The sequence below is a fragment of the Cannabis sativa genome, chromosome 7 (genome assembly GCF_029168945.1).
Source record: "Cannabis sativa cultivar Pink pepper isolate KNU-18-1 chromosome 7, ASM2916894v1, whole genome shotgun sequence".
Lineage (NCBI taxonomy): Eukaryota > Viridiplantae > Streptophyta > Magnoliopsida > Rosales > Cannabaceae > Cannabis > Cannabis sativa.
In genome coordinates this window covers 5,910,847-5,927,794 of record NC_083607.1, presented here as the reverse complement: position 1 = coordinate 5,927,794, position 16,948 = coordinate 5,910,847, and the positions used below count along the sequence as shown (strand labels likewise).

At 33.1% G+C, this 16,948-nt stretch overlaps 1 protein-coding gene across 3 annotated transcripts; it reads left to right on the top strand.

Moving 5' to 3' along the window:
- The first annotated feature begins 7,518 nt into the window (after positions 1-7,518).
- LOC115697417 (pleiotropic drug resistance protein 1) lies at positions 7,519-16,200 on the top strand. Of its 3 annotated transcripts, XM_030624409.2 has the most exons (26): positions 7,519-7,587; positions 7,778-7,872; positions 7,979-8,033; positions 9,751-9,991; positions 10,078-10,198; positions 10,276-10,364; positions 10,448-10,532; positions 10,625-10,784; positions 10,873-10,949; positions 11,076-11,129; positions 11,207-11,297; positions 11,396-11,697; positions 11,783-12,067; positions 12,184-12,500; positions 12,577-12,737; positions 12,831-12,934; positions 13,055-13,211; positions 13,316-13,488; positions 13,584-13,919; positions 14,003-14,293; positions 14,380-14,463; positions 14,543-14,676; positions 14,776-15,003; positions 15,092-15,263; positions 15,344-15,598; positions 15,706-16,200. In XM_030624409.2, exons 4-26 carry the CDS (start codon positions 9,759-9,761, stop codon positions 15,964-15,966), a joined length of 4,170 nt encoding a protein of 1,389 aa, XP_030480269.1. In that variant the 5' UTR covers positions 7,519-7,587; positions 7,778-7,872; positions 7,979-8,033; positions 9,751-9,758; the 3' UTR covers positions 15,967-16,200. The 3 variants fall into 3 exon arrangements, with proteins under 3 accessions (XP_030480269.1, XP_030480270.1, XP_060957568.1); XM_030624410.2 differs by lacking the exons at positions 7,979-8,033; positions 10,276-10,364; XM_061101585.1 differs by lacking the exons at positions 7,519-7,587; positions 7,778-7,872; positions 7,979-8,033 and adding an exon at positions 9,178-9,506.
- The last annotated feature ends 748 nt before the right edge of the window (positions 16,201-16,948 follow it).

The window sequence follows — 16,948 nt, the reverse complement described above, 5'->3', positions numbered from 1 at the left end:
ACCGGAATTCCGGTTGTCCGCGAAGAACACGAAATTTCTCAATCTTTAAACCCCCAAAACTCACTCAAATCATCCCCAAACATTCCCAAACTTTCCAGAACATCAATATATGTCATAATAAACATATTCCACAACTTAAACCCAACAATTGCACTAAAAATCAAAAAGTGCCATTAAAGCACCAAGCTTGAGTTCCATGAACTCAAGCTTGCTTTTCACAATCAAAATCACAATTAATCCACTTACAACAGTTAGCAAATACTGAGGATTTAAAACACATTATCAAGCATTAAAATCCAGCAATTAATCCCTCAATTTAGATTGCATAAAAAAAATCATAGAGTTCAAGCATGTTCATGGCAACATCAAGCTCTTGAATAAGAGCTTCATCAACAACAACTAAATATTTTCCAGCAGTAAAACAATAAGTAAATATTAGATTCAAGCATGAAAAACAACCTAGAATCATACTCTAAGCTCAATCCTACATAAATCAAGAGATTAACAAGCTTAAACATCCAATTCACTAAGCATGCAACACCAAGAACAAACAATCTCAAGCATGCTTTTATCACCATATTTCAGCCATGAATTCAACAAACAACTCATATAATTTCAGCTAGAAACTACCTCAATCTCTTGCTCAAACAAGCTCCAAGCTTCCAACACAAATCAAGCTTCCAAACCAAGCTAAAAATCAAGCTTTCTTCTCAAAAATCAAGTTTGAAGGAGAAGAGGGTTAGAGAGGATGAGAGGGTTCGGTTGAGAGGGGAAAGCCACCAGAAATTAACATTTCATTTCCTCAAAAATCACATTTTCCAAACATAGTAATTAGGGGTCAAATGACCAAAATGCCCTTAGGGCTTAAATACCCACATACACCCTCACAAGGGTAAAATAGTCATTCAATACTCAATTAATTTCAAATAAATTTCAGATTATCATTCATTAAATAAAATGCCAAATAATCAATCCAATTTACATTTCGGGCCCGAACCCAGTTCGGCCCGAAATTCCCGGTTGTGACTATACCGCGCTAACCTGTCAGAACACACCTGAAAAGACAACACAGGCATACTATATAATAATACAGTTCTATTAAGCACGTAATTAAATTAATTTCATAATTTTACCCTTCTCGGGTCATAATTACCAAAATGCCCCTGGCTCACCAACGGGGTCTTTAATATATTAAAATTCATGTAAAATCACATATATTGAACTATATAATAATATAATTCCTCAATTATACATAATTATCTAGTTAGGGTTTTGCTAATCCATTTCTTAATTCCGGGTATTACAGTCTGTGCCACTTTTCTGTTATGAGGTCATCATTGTGAGTCGTACACTTGTCCTAATCTTAGAGGCTTTCCCCTCTGCTGCAATGATTGGTTCTGCTATAAATGTAACCATTTCTCAGCCTCTTACCTTTGAGCTGAGTATCAATAATACAGAGCATTTTCAGAGTTTCTTATCTTGGTATCAGAGCTAATCGCTCGCGCGGCAATGTCTTCTAGGACCAGCCAAACAGGCCACGATGCTCAAGCCACACAGACAGGTGCTGAGGGTACAGTCTCTGGTCAAACCAGCTCCCCTCCTGATGTCAATGGAGTAGCACCAAGCAGCCTCACTAGACATGGAGGTTTCACTCACTCACCATTCGGTAATACCCTTTCCCAACCTTTTGCATTCAAGCTTGATCGAAATAATTACACTCTCTGGAAAACAATGGTTTCCACCATTATCAGAGGACACCGTTTGGATGGGTACATAAGTGGACTGAAACAAGTTCCACCTGAGTACATACCGGCAGGAGTTGCATCTGGTGGTGGACTCCCTGGCTTTGGTGTGCGGCCAAACCCAGAATATGAGAACTGGGTTGTGTACGACCAGTTACTCATGGGTTGGCTCTATGGATCTATGACAGAATCCATAGCAACAGAGGTTATGGGTTGTACTATAGCCCGAACCTTGTGGGTTGCTCTTGAAAACCTTTTTGGAGCACACTCAAAAGCTAGAATGGATGAACTTCGTGACAACATCCAACTCACTCGAAAATGGGGTACTGCTATGGAAGATTACCTCAGACAAAAAAGAACATGGGCTGATATGCTTGCTGCATATGAACAATATAAGAAAGTTAAAGGCAAATATGATATAAGGCACGGCACAGGATGAATAAATATAAGTTAAAATACCCTGCACGTAGGCAGGAGCATTCTCCCGAACAAGCGGGGATGGAGGTTCATTGTCTGAAGAGTCTTCTTGCTCCTGCTCTGTTAGAACGACCTTTCCCTTTGCCCCCTCTGGGGCGGATGGTCGAGCAGGTCTGTCGGGCTCCTCCATAATTTTGATAGAACATTCAGTTGGTGCTTGATTATTGGGAGGAGCCTTCTTCTTCTTTTTGCTCAATTTTTCCTGTTCGGTTACATCCTCCTGGTTGGGCTTTGCCTTCTTTGCCTTCTTCACGGCCCTTGGCATGAAACCAGCTGGGAAAAGTTTATACTTGATGAAATTGGCTTCGGAAGTCAAGAGATAAATGTTCCGTGCAGCAGAGGGCAGTTGAAGAATCTTTTGTGCCCTGTCCCTGAGCTCCAGAGTGAAAGGAGGGCAGCAATAAGATGGCTCATGTTGGAAGCTAGTGTGGGCAGTGTCCATTCCTTGGACGAAGTAATACTCATTCACAAATTTCCCTATTTTGGTCACCTTAGTGTCTGTAGTGCCAGTCAACCATTTCCCCTCGATCTAGGAAAAGTAGAAGTACCCCGACCTGTTCTGTTTAGGATTTGATTTCAGATCGAAGCACCAGTTAGTATCATGCGGGGATGGCTCACCCCATCCTTGCAAGGCATAGAGAATGAACAGGGTAGACAAGTATTTGATTCCCTTAGGAGTAAATTGGGTCGGACTTATATGATAGTAGTCCGCAATCCTCTTGAAGTATGGGAGCAAAGGCAACATGGCACCCTACTTGGTATGAACGCCCGACCAAGAGCAATAACCTTCCCTTGGGCTAGTCGCCAACTGATTGGGGGAGGGAAGGAAGCATTTGACACCTCCTATATCAACATGCATTGTGCAAAAACAAAGAATACAATGCTAACTAATTGTAAAAAACAATAAAACATGGTTAAAATCCATAGTCCAATGATTACAATCAATAATACATACACTCATCTAACATCTTCAATATTAGTTTATACTTAGTAATTTGAATATTACTCAACACTCTCATGTGGTGTATTTTCCACACTATTGTCCGCATGCAAGTTTATTGTATCGATTTCAACCTTAAAACAAAAAAAATAAAAAAGTGGCAAGAAGAGTCAATAACTATTATAATAGTTAGAATCAGATGTAATGTAATGATATATGAGGTTTCAATATTGTCAATGTAAACTTATTAGGCGACGACGTAGTTGATGTATGAGATTATTATAACCATTCAATCGTTCTTTAGATTCAAGGATCTTCGTGACCAAAACATTGTGCAATCCAACAATCATTGTCATCAAAGTATTGACCTTTTGCACACTAACCTATCATCCAAAAAAAAATAGAAAACTTATGAATACTTTAAAAATGTAATATATATGTAGGACTACACTAAAATCACTCTAATAAGAGATACAAATACTTACACATTTTATGTGTTCCGGAATTTTTAGAGAGTCCATGTTAACATTTGTAGGTATATTAATGATTGTAGCTTCACTATCTTCATTCGGAATCACAAAATTCCACGGAGGAATAGGTATATCGTCATCTTCATTATGAACACATTTGTGACAATTATGTCCCTATCATTACAAAAAAAATAAAAACAGCGAAGTTCACAAGTGTAAAAGAAATTATTCATGGACTACTCTAAATACCAAATTAAAAAATAATTTTTGTATATTACCTTACACAAAGAACATTCAGAGTTTTTAATGTTATTACAACGAGCTCCTCTCCTAGATTTAGAAAATGAAGATGAATCAAACTTTTTAGTAGGGGATCGATATAGACGAGCACGATCTAAAATAGATCTGGACATCCTACGTTTTGGAGATTCATATTTGACCTTTCTCTTATTTTTGCATGTTTCACCATCCATGTGAGATTCGTATTTTCTAAGCATTCTCTCCATTTTGTAATCATGTTCTCTTCTTCTCCCCACAACATCCATCTCTCCTTCTCTACTTCTATTCGTCTTCTTCATAATCTTCTATGGCGGGTGCGATTTTATTCTCCAATAATCAAGCCCTCAAAATGTTTCTTTGTTGGTTGATCTATGGCGGGTGCGATTTTATTCTCCAATAATCGAGCCCTCAAAACGTTTCTTTGTTGGTCGATTTTTCCTTTTTCAAACTTTCGACCCTGGGTTAGGTGTTTCAACAATGGTGGTGGTATGATATTTTTTCTTGTTCATCTATGTTAATATGAATAATTACATGTAATATTGGAAATAATAAGTTGGATTCAATTCTGTATAATAATCCAAAAAAAATTTAAAACTATTCAAACATTACATTGGAAATATATAGTCAATACATTAAAAAGAGAGCTTGTTCTGATTGGGTGGAATCACCATTCCTTTTGGCAAAAAAAAAAAAAAAAGAATCTCGAATTAAATATAAAATAAAATGAAAGATTCCATTATGCCACCCCACTAATTTGACTTTTCAAAGTTGTTAAATACTTACTATGGCAAGTTGATGACTGTACCACATCAGCAATAAAATAATATATTTTAGTTTCCATCAGTGGTGACTTTCCATTAAGAAACGATCCATATATATATATTACATTCAATCCTTGTTTATAGCATTATAATACTCATATAATATCAGGTCTCCCTCAACCTAAAATGCCAATAAAAAAAAAGTTATTTGGTAGTAGTTAACTCAAATTTTTAAATACTAATTAATAGTTTTTTTTTTCCTCTAGAAAATAATTAATAGTTAAATTATATATTTAAATACTAATTAGTAGTTTTTTCTTATATCAATTAGTACAAAATTTCATATGACACTATTAATTATATAATAACAAAATATCTTCTACTAAAGAAAACAAATTGTTTATCATCACAAGTTATTTTGAACACCAAATAGTATTATAATATAACACTAATATAACACCAATAACTACCAAATTATATATAATACCAACGAGTATCATAATATAATACCCATTCTTTTTCTTCTTTTTTTTTTTTTTTGTTGACTGCACCCATTCTTTTTCTTCAACACCATTATTTTCTTTTAAGTAAAAGATTCAAATTGAACACCTAATTATTCTCTTTAAAAGAAAATATTCCACTTTTAAACAAAATCATAACAAAAAAGATTGGGTTTTTTTTTTTTTTTTTTTTGGAAAAAACAAAAGATTCAGATTACTTTTCAAAAGAGCAAAAAGTAAAAAGATTTAGATTAATTTTTCAAAAAAAAAAAAAAAAAGATTACATACCATCTTTTCTTATACAAACTATTCAAAAACAATCCGTAAAATAAAATATGCATTAAAGTTTAAAGATTGTTATTTAAGTAATTAAGTAACAAAATGTGGGTAGATTAATTTCTGGCTAATACATAAAGAATCATTTGTTTTATGGGAAATTTTATTTATACCCCAAAATCTTCTAAAGGCACCACATTTTAATAATTTTAATTTAGTATAAAATTTATATTTTTAGTTATAATAAATTTTTTCAACTTTTTTCTTCCAATTCATAAACTTAAAAAATATACCTATCAAATAAAATTAATTATATTTTAAATATTATGATAAAAAAAATTAAAATAAAATTTTTATGAAATTTTCTTAGTAAAAAATAAAAAAAATATATACATGAGTTAGAAAATATTATGAAAATAAAATCAAAATAAGTATGAAAATTAAGATAAAATAATGTAAAAAAAAAATTAAAAAAATATCAATTTATATTTTTTTTTTAATAATGGAGTGTATTTATAATTTGGTGGGCAAATAAAAATCCCCTTGTTTTATATATAAAGTACCCACATGTAAATTTTCCAAAAAAAGAAACCTAAATTCCTAAAATAAACCATTACCAGTTTAAGAATGAGGTTTTGCTCTGACGGAGATGGAGGCAGTCGGGTTGGGTCCTTTTATATAATAGGGAAGAATGGCCACTCAGACTCTGCTGCTTGCCTCTCTCTGATCGCATGCGGAGCCGATGATTTCCCCTACATCTGTCTCTTAAAATATTTCAGGTTGAGAAACTTGTTAAGGATACTCAGGGATGAACGTTTGAAGCCTGGTGGTGCTTTTCAAGGTAAGGTTGTTTCGTTTATGGGTCACTCACTTGTATTTTGTCTTGATGATTTAGACCAATATGATTTTTGTTCCCTTAGAATCTTTTGAATCTGCCAAAACGATTTCGGCCCCTGCATCCAAGACCTTTTTCCAGGGCCGGCCAGAGGGTGGGGCGGCCGGGGCGTAGGCCCAGGCCCCACAATTCTGGAGGCCCCCAAAAAATTAAAACTATATTATATATATAGAAAAATATATGTATATATAATATATAAATTTTAGTTCAATTAATTATATAAAATAGTTATAGCGCAACTGGTTAAGAGTCTTGAATGTTAACTTAGAGGTGATGGGTTCGATCCCTCATCTTGACATTTTTTTGTTTTTTTTTTTTAATTCAAGGGCTTTTTGTTTTTTAAATATATATATAATTTACATAATCTACATAATTAGTGATTAGTTTAAAATTGTAGAGATAATTATGGCTATTTTTTTATTTATTTATTTAAGATAAGAATGTAATATTTTAAAATATTTTAGTGCATTACTCAAAATATATAGATATATATATATATATATATATAACATAATATTTTTCTTTTTGCTCTATAAGGAGGTGATAAAAATTTTTTCTTGATAAAAATAAAAATAAAAATGCATTACCTAAAAAAAATAAGATAAATATTATGTTATATATATTTTTGATGAGGAGCAAATATTATATGTATAGTATACAGTAGTATTTTTAAGTATTAACTGATAAAAAAAATAATCAAGATAATAATAAATAAATCATATATTTCAAAAAAAATAAAATTATTGAGAATATTATAACTTAAAAATTTAATGACAACATTATAATTTAAATAAAAAGTATATTTATTAATTATTAGAGGAAATTACATTACTTACATCTTTAAAATTAATGCCTTTAATTTTTACTCCCTCTTTTAGAATCTATCATGTTTACCTTTTTTTTTTTCAATCATTCTACCAATTTTACTCCAATTATTTTACAATAGTCTTCATTCTTCTCTAATTAAAATTTTGCTCCAACTTTCCCACAATAGAGATATTATTATAATCAAATATTACTTTTAAGTTAGCAATTATGTGATAATTTTTTATACGGAGATAAAAGAGTTAAAATTGGTAGTATCAAAATTTAAATAATATATATTTTAAATTTTTGTAAAGAGAAAAGGCCTCATTTTAAATTCTGCCTTAGGCCTCTCGATACCTTGAGACGGCCCTGCCCTTTTCAAAGTGAGTAAATTTACTTCTAATGGCGTTCTGAAGCATGGAAGCAAAGCAGCATCTTCTGTATGTTTCCTTAAATGCTTACTTCTTGTTTCGTTACAAGTTGTATGGAGATTATTATTTTATTTTATTTTCTTTTTTTTTTGGTTGATGTTTTTAAAGAGAACTGCTGGTACGAAAGCATTGAATTCAGATTTGTCCATTAATTTTGAATGTATGTTTACACTAGTTCTTTGGACTATTATATCTGCAGGAGGAAAAGGGAAAGATTGGTTCAAGTTTGAAGATTGTGGCCTCACTATGTCAATTGGTGTACAAAATGACTGCCATTTCATGACTTCTGTTAAGGTAGTTGTACAATTCTTGAGCTTTAATTTGACAGTTTATGTACTTATATAATTTGATTACTTGAAGTTAATTATTGTAGAATGAAATGTGTTCATTTTTTTTATAGGTTTTTGCGTTTTATAAGTGTTTGAAAAGAATTTAAATCAAGTGGGAATTTCAAGGTATATTTTTTTTTTTATAATTGCTATATTATATTAAATATAATTTATAGAAGAGTTTGAATATTTTATGTATTCATCCATAGCGAAGTAAGTTTTGAGATTTTATGTGTTGCGGTGATAATGGAACGTTAATAACTTGTCTATTTTAGAGAAGTAGGATCTGTGAAATTTGTGTACTGCGGTGATATAAGGATGAAAACTTGTATGTTATATGATTGTTTACCGTTGAAATTAACAAATAGTTAGGTTAATAAAATAGGGAAAATGTTGTTCGATTTTTGTAAATATGTTTATCATATTTTTTAAGCAGTTGCATGCATTAATTGATAGATATGAGAATATAGTATTAATGTAGGTTATAATAAAATGTTTGGTGAAATCGATTTTAATTTTGAGGATGATATTGATTTTGTCCTATCAACTGCAACTGAAAAGTACAATCTATTAGTAATAATCATTATGAAAGCTTATTGGTTAAACGCATCTCCTCTTTCTCTTCTCCTCAAATACATATCTTTATCATATCATAGTAATTTATAAATCCCACAAAAGGTGAAAGTTGGCAAAGACCAAAAGGAAGAAAATTTACACAAGCAAGCAAATCCCTTTATCCCCCACACCCTCCCATTCAAACCCCATCAAAAGTCTAAAGTCTTAGAGGGAGAAGCACAGAGAGAGAGTATTATGTTTTATATAATATGTTATTATTATTAAATAATTTTAAAGAATGGAAGAGAATTGCTTGTCAAAAGCCACGAAGGTGGGAACAGAACAGAACAACAAGGCAAGAAGAAAGCACTAGTTGAAGAGTTGCAGAGGAGAAGAGATGTTCAGCATTAGAAAAAAAAAACAAATAAATAAATAAGTAAAATAAAATTGTATATTTGTTTGCTGGAAAAATTATGAACAAAAACAAAGGAAAAAAAGAATGGGATCAAAAGATGAGGAATTTACAATAAAAAATCCAGTTTAAGTTGATGTTTGATATTTTTTATCCGAATATATTTTTACATTTTAAATATTTGTATTTTTACTTAGAAAAATAAATATTAGAGATTTTTTTTTTTAAAAAAAGGAGCATTCATTAATGTTAGAAATTGTTATAAATTATAATTAGAAAAGTACTAAAAGGATTATTGGTGCCTAAGCACCTTCCTAGATATCATATAGCTATCGAATTTTGTATAATTTAATTAATAGCTTTTAAAGAATATCTCTATGTGGAGAGAGTGTTGGACACAACCACTCGTGCTATTAAATTGTGTCCGTAAACAGGGAAAACTCGTAATAGGTAGAAAAGCTCAAGGCAAAAGTGAAAGATATAGAAAAGGAAGCAACAGAAAGCTATACGAGGTTGACCAAAATAAATGTAATTAATTAAACAAATAAGAAAAAGGAAATAATGGAAAGTGAAGAAATACTATGTCTTCTCGTATCGAGTCCATTGCGTCTCTCTCTTAACCTCGCGACCTGGTCAGATTTCTCTCCGCCTCATCATTCTTATATTCTTAGATGTTTTTGTTTTTGTGTGAAAATAATAATAACACATTAAAAAATATTATTATTTAACACATTAAACATAAAAATAACAAAAGATAATCTTTCAACAATTCATTACTATTTAGTTGTAAAAAATTCTATATGATAACTTTGTTTATGAATTAAGAGAAATAAGGGTGCAGTGAGATTTATTTATTTATTTATTTTTGTGATAAAGGAAGGAAGATGGATTCTTTTGCCAATAGAGTAGAAGGTGATGACAAAGAAGCTGTTAATTGGGCAGCAATTGAGAGGCTTCCAACATACGAACGACTAAAAAAAGGAATACTAGACACTTGTACAGTTGATGTACACCATCTTAGTATTCAACAAAAACAGAGTTTGGTTGAGAAACTGGTCAAGGTGCCTGACCAACATAATCAAACTTTCTTGGCCAAACTCAAGAATCGCATTCACAGGTTGATTACCCTCTTTTTCTGTTTTGTTTGATATTCCAAGCAAATAGAAGTAGTTACTGATTTTTCTTTTTGGCCATATTCAATAGTGTTGGAATTGAGCTACCTACTGTTGAAGTTCGTTTTGAACATCTCATTGTTGAGACAGAAATTTATGTGGGAGAAAGAGCTCTACCTTCATTCATTAACTTCACAACGAATGTCATTGAGGTAAAATAAAAGTTGTTTGTAAATTATACCATTCAATAATTTTAAATAACTCTTTTGTTCTTTGATTTTGTTTTTAGGGATTCTTAAATTATCTACATATAATTCCAAGCAATAAGAAAAAAATTGCTATACTAAATGGGCTTAGTGGAATTATAAAACCATGCAGGTGAATGACTTAATATCTTTTTATTTGGGTATGTAAAAGAAAAGTAAACAAATAAATCAATAAGCCAGCTTATTATTTTTCAGAATGACATTGTTATTGGGTCCTCCAAGTTCGGGAAAGACTACACTTTTACTGGCTTTGGCTGGACAACTTGACCCACGATTGAAAGTGAGATTTTTTTTTTTTATTTACATTGATTTATTTTCAAGGTTTAAACTTATTTATGTATGTATGTTTACATAAGTGAATTAATGTTTCAGTTTTGTGGAAAGGTGACTTATAATGGGCATGACTTGGATGAGTTTATTCCAGAAAGAACAGCAGCGTATGTAAGTGAGCATGATTCTCATATTAAAGAAATGACTGTGAGGGAAACCTTAGATTTCTCTGCTAGGTGCCAAGGAGTTACAAGGCGTTATGGTATGTGAATGTCCCCGCTTATGTTTTGATTTGTGTGAAAAAATTAGAGACTTGGAATTCATCTTCATTTGGCTATTTATTCTCACAGAGTTGCTAGCAGAGTTGTGTAGACGAGAGAAAGAAGCCAATATCAAGCCTGATCCTGATATTGATGTCTTCATGAAGGTGACCCTTGTGACAAAATTCCTTACTTGAAAATTTTTAGAAGATAAAAACAACATTGGAGTAAGATGCCTGAGATGTTCTCTATGCTTGTTTCTGTTTGATGATCTGCTATTTTAATCTATATAGGCAGCAGCAACAGAAGGCCAAAAGACGAGTGTTGTGACTAATTATGTTCTCAAGGTTAGCATCTTTCACAAGTTAATATCATGTAAAATATCAATTAATTACTAATTGAAATTAATTTGCAATGCTTAAAGATTTTGGGATTAGATGTGTGTGCTAATACCATAATAGGGGATGACTTAATAAGAGGTATCTCTGGAGGACAAAGAAAACGAGTTACGACAGGTGCACATTTATCAACCTATACAGTTTACAACATGTAACAATTTTGGCTATAACTTCTTGTTTGTTCGAGTTAAAAAAAATGTATGCTTTTGTATTAGGTGAGATGCTTGTTGGACCAACAGGGGTGTTGTTCATGGATGAAATATCCACCGGTTTAGATAGCTCAACAACATATCAAATCATCAATTCTATGAGGCAAATTGTTTACACCTTGAATGATACTGCTGTCATCTCTTTACTCCAGCCGGCACCAGAGACTTACAACCTTTTTGATGATATCATTCTTTTATCTGGGGGTCAGATTGTTTACCAAGGTCCTCGCGAACATGTGCTTGAGTTTTTCGAAACTGTTGGGTTTAAATGTCCTGAGAGGAAAGCTATTGCTGACTTTCTGCAAGAGGTAATGTAAATGTAATATTTTATTTTATTTTGTTGTTGAAACTGTTATCATCTACTAAATGTCATTTGATGATCATAATTACTAGGTAACATCGAGAAAAGATCAAGAGCAGTATTGGGCAAGAGAAGAAGAATCTTATAGATTCATCACTGTCAATGACTTTGTGGAAGCATTCCAATCCTTTCATGTAGGACAAAGAATAAAAGATGAGCTTTCTACTCCATTTGACAAGACCAAGAACCATCCAGCTGCTTTAGCAACTCGAAAATATGGTGTTGAAAGCAGAAAAGAGATGTTGAAAGCTGTCTTCAGCAGAGAGTGGTTGCTTATGAAAAGAAACTACTTCTTTTACATTTTCAGACTCATCAAGGTAAGAGTAGTTTTCAATTCTTCGACTGAGAACCATTGCTGATGAACATTCAATCCTATTTCTGCATGAGTTTAATTTATGATCTTTTTTCTTGTTTTATTTTTTTTTAAAAAAAGATTTTGATCGTGGCACTCATAGTCTCAACTGTTTTCTTGAGAACTGAAATGCATCATGGCACAATAGAAGATGGAATAATCTACTCTGGTGCTCTATTCTTTATTGTGGTCATGTTTGTGTTCAATGGGATGTCAGAGATTCCTATGACAATCCAGAAATTGCCAGTGTTTTACAAGCAAAGAGACCTCAATTTTTACCCTGCATGGGCCTATGCTCTTTTCACGTGGATTATTAAGATCCCTATTGCATGCTTAGAAGTCTTGATTTGGGTTTCCATTACATACTACCTAATTGGACTTACTCCTAGTGTTGCAAGGTAATATGATTTAATTTAACTTTTTATGTAGAATCTTAGTTTTGAACCTCTTCAATAGTTGGGCAAACTTTTGCAGTTTTTTCAAGCAAGGCCTTTTGCTCATTTTCGTAAACCAAATGGGCTCTGCATTATTCCAAGCTATTGCAGCTACTTCTAGGAATCTAATTGTAGCGGACACTTTTGGCTCATTTGTATTGCTCATGCTTTTCGGGCTAGGAGGGTTTCTGTTATCAAAGAGTAAATGGACTTTCTTTTATTTCATTCATTCATTTTTATTTATATATATTTATATTTCTTTCTCATTCTGACTGTTATAGTGTTTCACTACAGATGATATTAAGAAATGGTGGATTTGGGGTTATTGGAGTTCACCCCTAATGTACTATCAGAATGCAATACAGGTCAATGAGTTCCTTTCAGACCAATGGAATCATGTAAGTTATTAGACTAAAAAACATTTGAACATGTAGCCTTCATATATATTTGTCTTTTTTACTTTTGAGTAATTTTTGATAATGGGTTTGATTTTTGGGTTTCACTCAAAATTATAACAGCCTGGACCAAATGGAACAAGACATCTAGGAATTGAAGTGTTAGAATCTCAAGGATTCTTTACAAAATCATATTGGTATTGGATTGGGCTTGGAGCGGTGGTTGGTTACAATATCATTTTCAATATTCTTTATGCACTTTCTCTTACTTTCCTCAACCGTGAGTATTTCTACCTTACCATCTTTGATACGAGATGACATGATATTATTAGGAGTGTTTTTTCCGTTGATTGTGTTCTAATGTTGTTTGCATCTTCATTGTAGAGTTTGGGAAATCTCATGCGATTTTTCTACTGGAAGATTCAGAGAGCAATAATCAAAATGCAGAAAGTGGTACTGAAGAGAGGAACCAAAATAGAAATAGAGGAATGGTTCTTCCATTTGATCCACATTGGATCACTTTCAAAGATATTGTTTACTCCGTTGACATGCCACAAGTAAGTTTTAAATGAAGAATTTGAGTTTATTTTGCTGCCTTTGTAATCCATTTCAATAATGCAACTCATGTACTTGAACCAAAGCAAATTTGTAGGAAATGAAGAAGCAAGGAATTGAAGATAATGATAAGTTGATTCTTCTAAAGAAATTAAGTGGGGCTTTCAGGCCTGGTGTTTTGACAGCGCTGATGGGAGTAAGTGGTGCTGGAAAAACTACTCTGATGGATGTCTTAGCTGGTAGAAAGACCAAGGGGTATATTGAAGGAGACATCAAAATTTCTGGATATCCTAAGAAGCAAGAAACATTTTCTAGAATTTTAGGATACTGCGAGCAAAATGACATCCACTCTCCACATGTTACTATCTACGAGTCCTTGATTTACTCAGCGTGGCTTCGTTTACCAAAAGAAGTTGATACCAAGACTAGAGAGGTTCGTTTGACATTGAATTGAAATTCACTTTATTTTATTTGTTCAACATCTTTGGATTCTGACTATATCACAAATTGCCACAGATGTTCATTGAGGAAGTGATGGAGCTAACAGAGCTAAATGTGATAAGGCATGCACTTGTGGGACTGCCTGGTGTTAATGGTCTATCAACTGAACAACGCAAAAGATTGACAATAGCAGTTGAGTTAGTAGTAAACCCTTCTATAATATTTATGGATGAGCCAACTTCAGGGCTTGATGCAAGATCAGCTGCAATTGTCATGAGAGCTGTTAGGAATGCTGTGAATACAGGCAGAACTATTGTGTGCACCATCCATCAACCAAGCCTCGACATCTTTGAAGCTTTTGATGAGGTATTTAAGAATTTATAATAATTTTTTTCTATATATTATGTTTGTGTATCCATTGTCATAACAAAAGCTACTAAAATTCTCTGCAGCTTTTGCTGATGAAGTGTGGAGGTGAAGAGATATATGCTGGGCCATTAGGCCACCATTGCTCCACTCTAATCCAATACTTCGAGGTAAGCTCATGCTTTTTATATTCTCTATTATAAAATCACTAATAGCAACAACTACTAATTAGTAATTTTTTGTATAAAGTCTATTGAAGGTGTGAATAAGATTAAGGATGGTTATAATCCAGCAACCTGGATGTTGGAGGTTACTTCTTCAGCACAAGAAATAGCTTTGGGAATTGATTTTGCTGATATTTTCAAGACTTCAGATCTGTACAGGTTAGTGTAATTGCTTAATCTCAACTCTACATTTATATATATTGTTATTGCTTACAATAAAAGAGTAATATATGTTCAAAAAAAATGTATACATTTCAGAAGGAACAGAGAGCTTATAGATGACCTTAGCGTTCCTACTCCCGGCTCAAAGGATCTCCATTTCTCAACTCAATATGCGACAACATTTCTCACACAATGCATTGCTTGTTTATGGAAACAACGGTGGTCTTATTGGCGAAACGCACCTTACACTTGTGTGAGATTCTTTTTCACATTGTTTGTGGCATTGATGTTTGGGACATTGTTTTGGGACTTAGGTGGTAAAAGGTAACTCTATATATATTATTAAATATAATTCAAGTCATGTGAAACTGTTTTTGGTTTTATTGGGTTTTTGAACATGGAAAAATTGCAGGAGTACTCAAAAAGACCTCCTCAACGCAATGGGATCAATGTATGCTGCTGTCTTTTTCATCGGAGTCCATAACGGTTCATCTGTGAGAAAAGTTGTTGCAATAGAAAGAACAGTCTATTATAGAGAAAAGGCTGCAGGGATGTATTCAGCTTTTCCCTATGTGTTTGCACAGGTATTCTTGTTGTTAATGTTTATACAATTGATTGATGGAGATTGAATAAAACTTATGCAATCTCCATCTTCATGGGACAGGTGATGATTGAGATTCCATACATCTTTTCTCAAGCTATGGTTTATACCATCATTGTTTATGCAATGATTGGCTTTGAGTGGACTCTTGTCAAATTCTTATGGTATCTATTCTTTACCACATTTGCAATGTTTTACTTCACATTCTATGGAATGATGGTTGTGGCCGCAACACCAAACCTTGATGTCGCCACCACTGTTTCGTCCGCCTTCTATGGACTGTGGAACCTCTTCTCTGGCTTTATCATCCCATACTCCGTATGAAGCTTTTTTCTTTCTTTTCCTTATTTCATCAAATCCAATTTTTAATTTCTTTATTTGGGAAGAAAACTAATTTTTTTGTTTGGTTTCTTGGACAATTACAGAGGATACCAGTATGGTGGAAATGGTACTATTGGACATGTCCTGTAGCATGGACTATGTATGGCATGGTGGTATCGCAATATGGAGACGTAATGGACAGGCTTGATGGCACAGAGGAGACTCTCAAAGAATTCATGGAAAGATTTTTCGGCTATAAACATGACTTCCTTGGAGTAGTTGCCTTAGTTAATGTCGTCTTTGCAGTGATTTTTCCTCTTATTTTCGCGTTGCAGATGAAGACATTTAATTTTCAACAGCGATAGTGTAGAAAAATTGTGGTGACACTCAAGAGACAAGAAATTATGATACAGGAAAATATAAGTGATCTTGCAGGAACCTTTCAATCTAACAACTATTTAAATTGCGACGAACTTTGTCATTCTCTACTAATAAGGTCAGGGAAGTCAATTCTTTAAATATTTAATTGTAATTACCTGTAATTAATTAAATATTTAATTGTTAATGAGGTTGGCTAAGAAAGAGTGATTTTAGCTAAATTGAGAGTGTTTGAGAGTTGGAGAGGAAATATTATATTGTATTGGAACAGAATCGAACATAGTAGATGTTATCGGCATAAATTTACCCTCCCCACGAGAAGGACTTGTCTATAGAGAACTCGCTGTATTGAAGGTGGCTCGCAATATTATAGTACTCGCAGTACCGAGAGAAAGGATCTCGCAATATTAACTTAAAGAGACCTCGTTATATTAAGAAAGGCACACCTCGCATATTTGTTGAACTCGCAGTACTAATAGGAAACGGTGCAAATACATACACTAATTAACGGAAGTCAACAGTCAAACATTCAAGGAGCATTCATGACAAACGTTACATATATTTATAACTGTTGTAATTAATTTGATTAATAAGCATATTATTGTTATTATTTTGTAACGGTCTCATTATGGCCATTATTTGTAACCAATGCCTACTACCTATAAGTAGGGGCTTCCCCCTCCATTCAAAGGGGGGCTGATCTGAATAAAGAAACAGAGCTAGAGTACTCTTTTCAACAGTGGATTAGGCAGGCCAAGCCCGAAGCTCTTGCTGAACCACTATACTTTTCTGTGTCTATTTTATACTATTCACAATACTTGCGTATATATACACTATATTCTTTGAGTACTCGCTATTCTAAGGGAGTACTCGCATATCTATTTTTTGGTATCCAAGTAGCCCTTGAATACTCGCACAAAACTGGTGTTGTCAAAATTTGCTCGACAACAATTGGCGCCGTCTGTGGGA

Coding starts and splice junctions, on each gene's coding strand:
- LOC115697417 (XM_030624409.2), top strand. CDS start 9,759: ATGGATTCTTTTGCCAATAGAGTAGAAGGTGATGACAAAGAAGCTGTT. Junction 10,950..11,075: donor ATATTGATGTCTTCATGAAG/GTGACCCTTGTG, acceptor TAATCTATATAG/GCAGCAGCAACAGAAGGCCA. Junction 15,264..15,343: donor TTCCCTATGTGTTTGCACAG/GTATTCTTGTTG, acceptor TTCATGGGACAG/GTGATGATTGAGATTCCATA.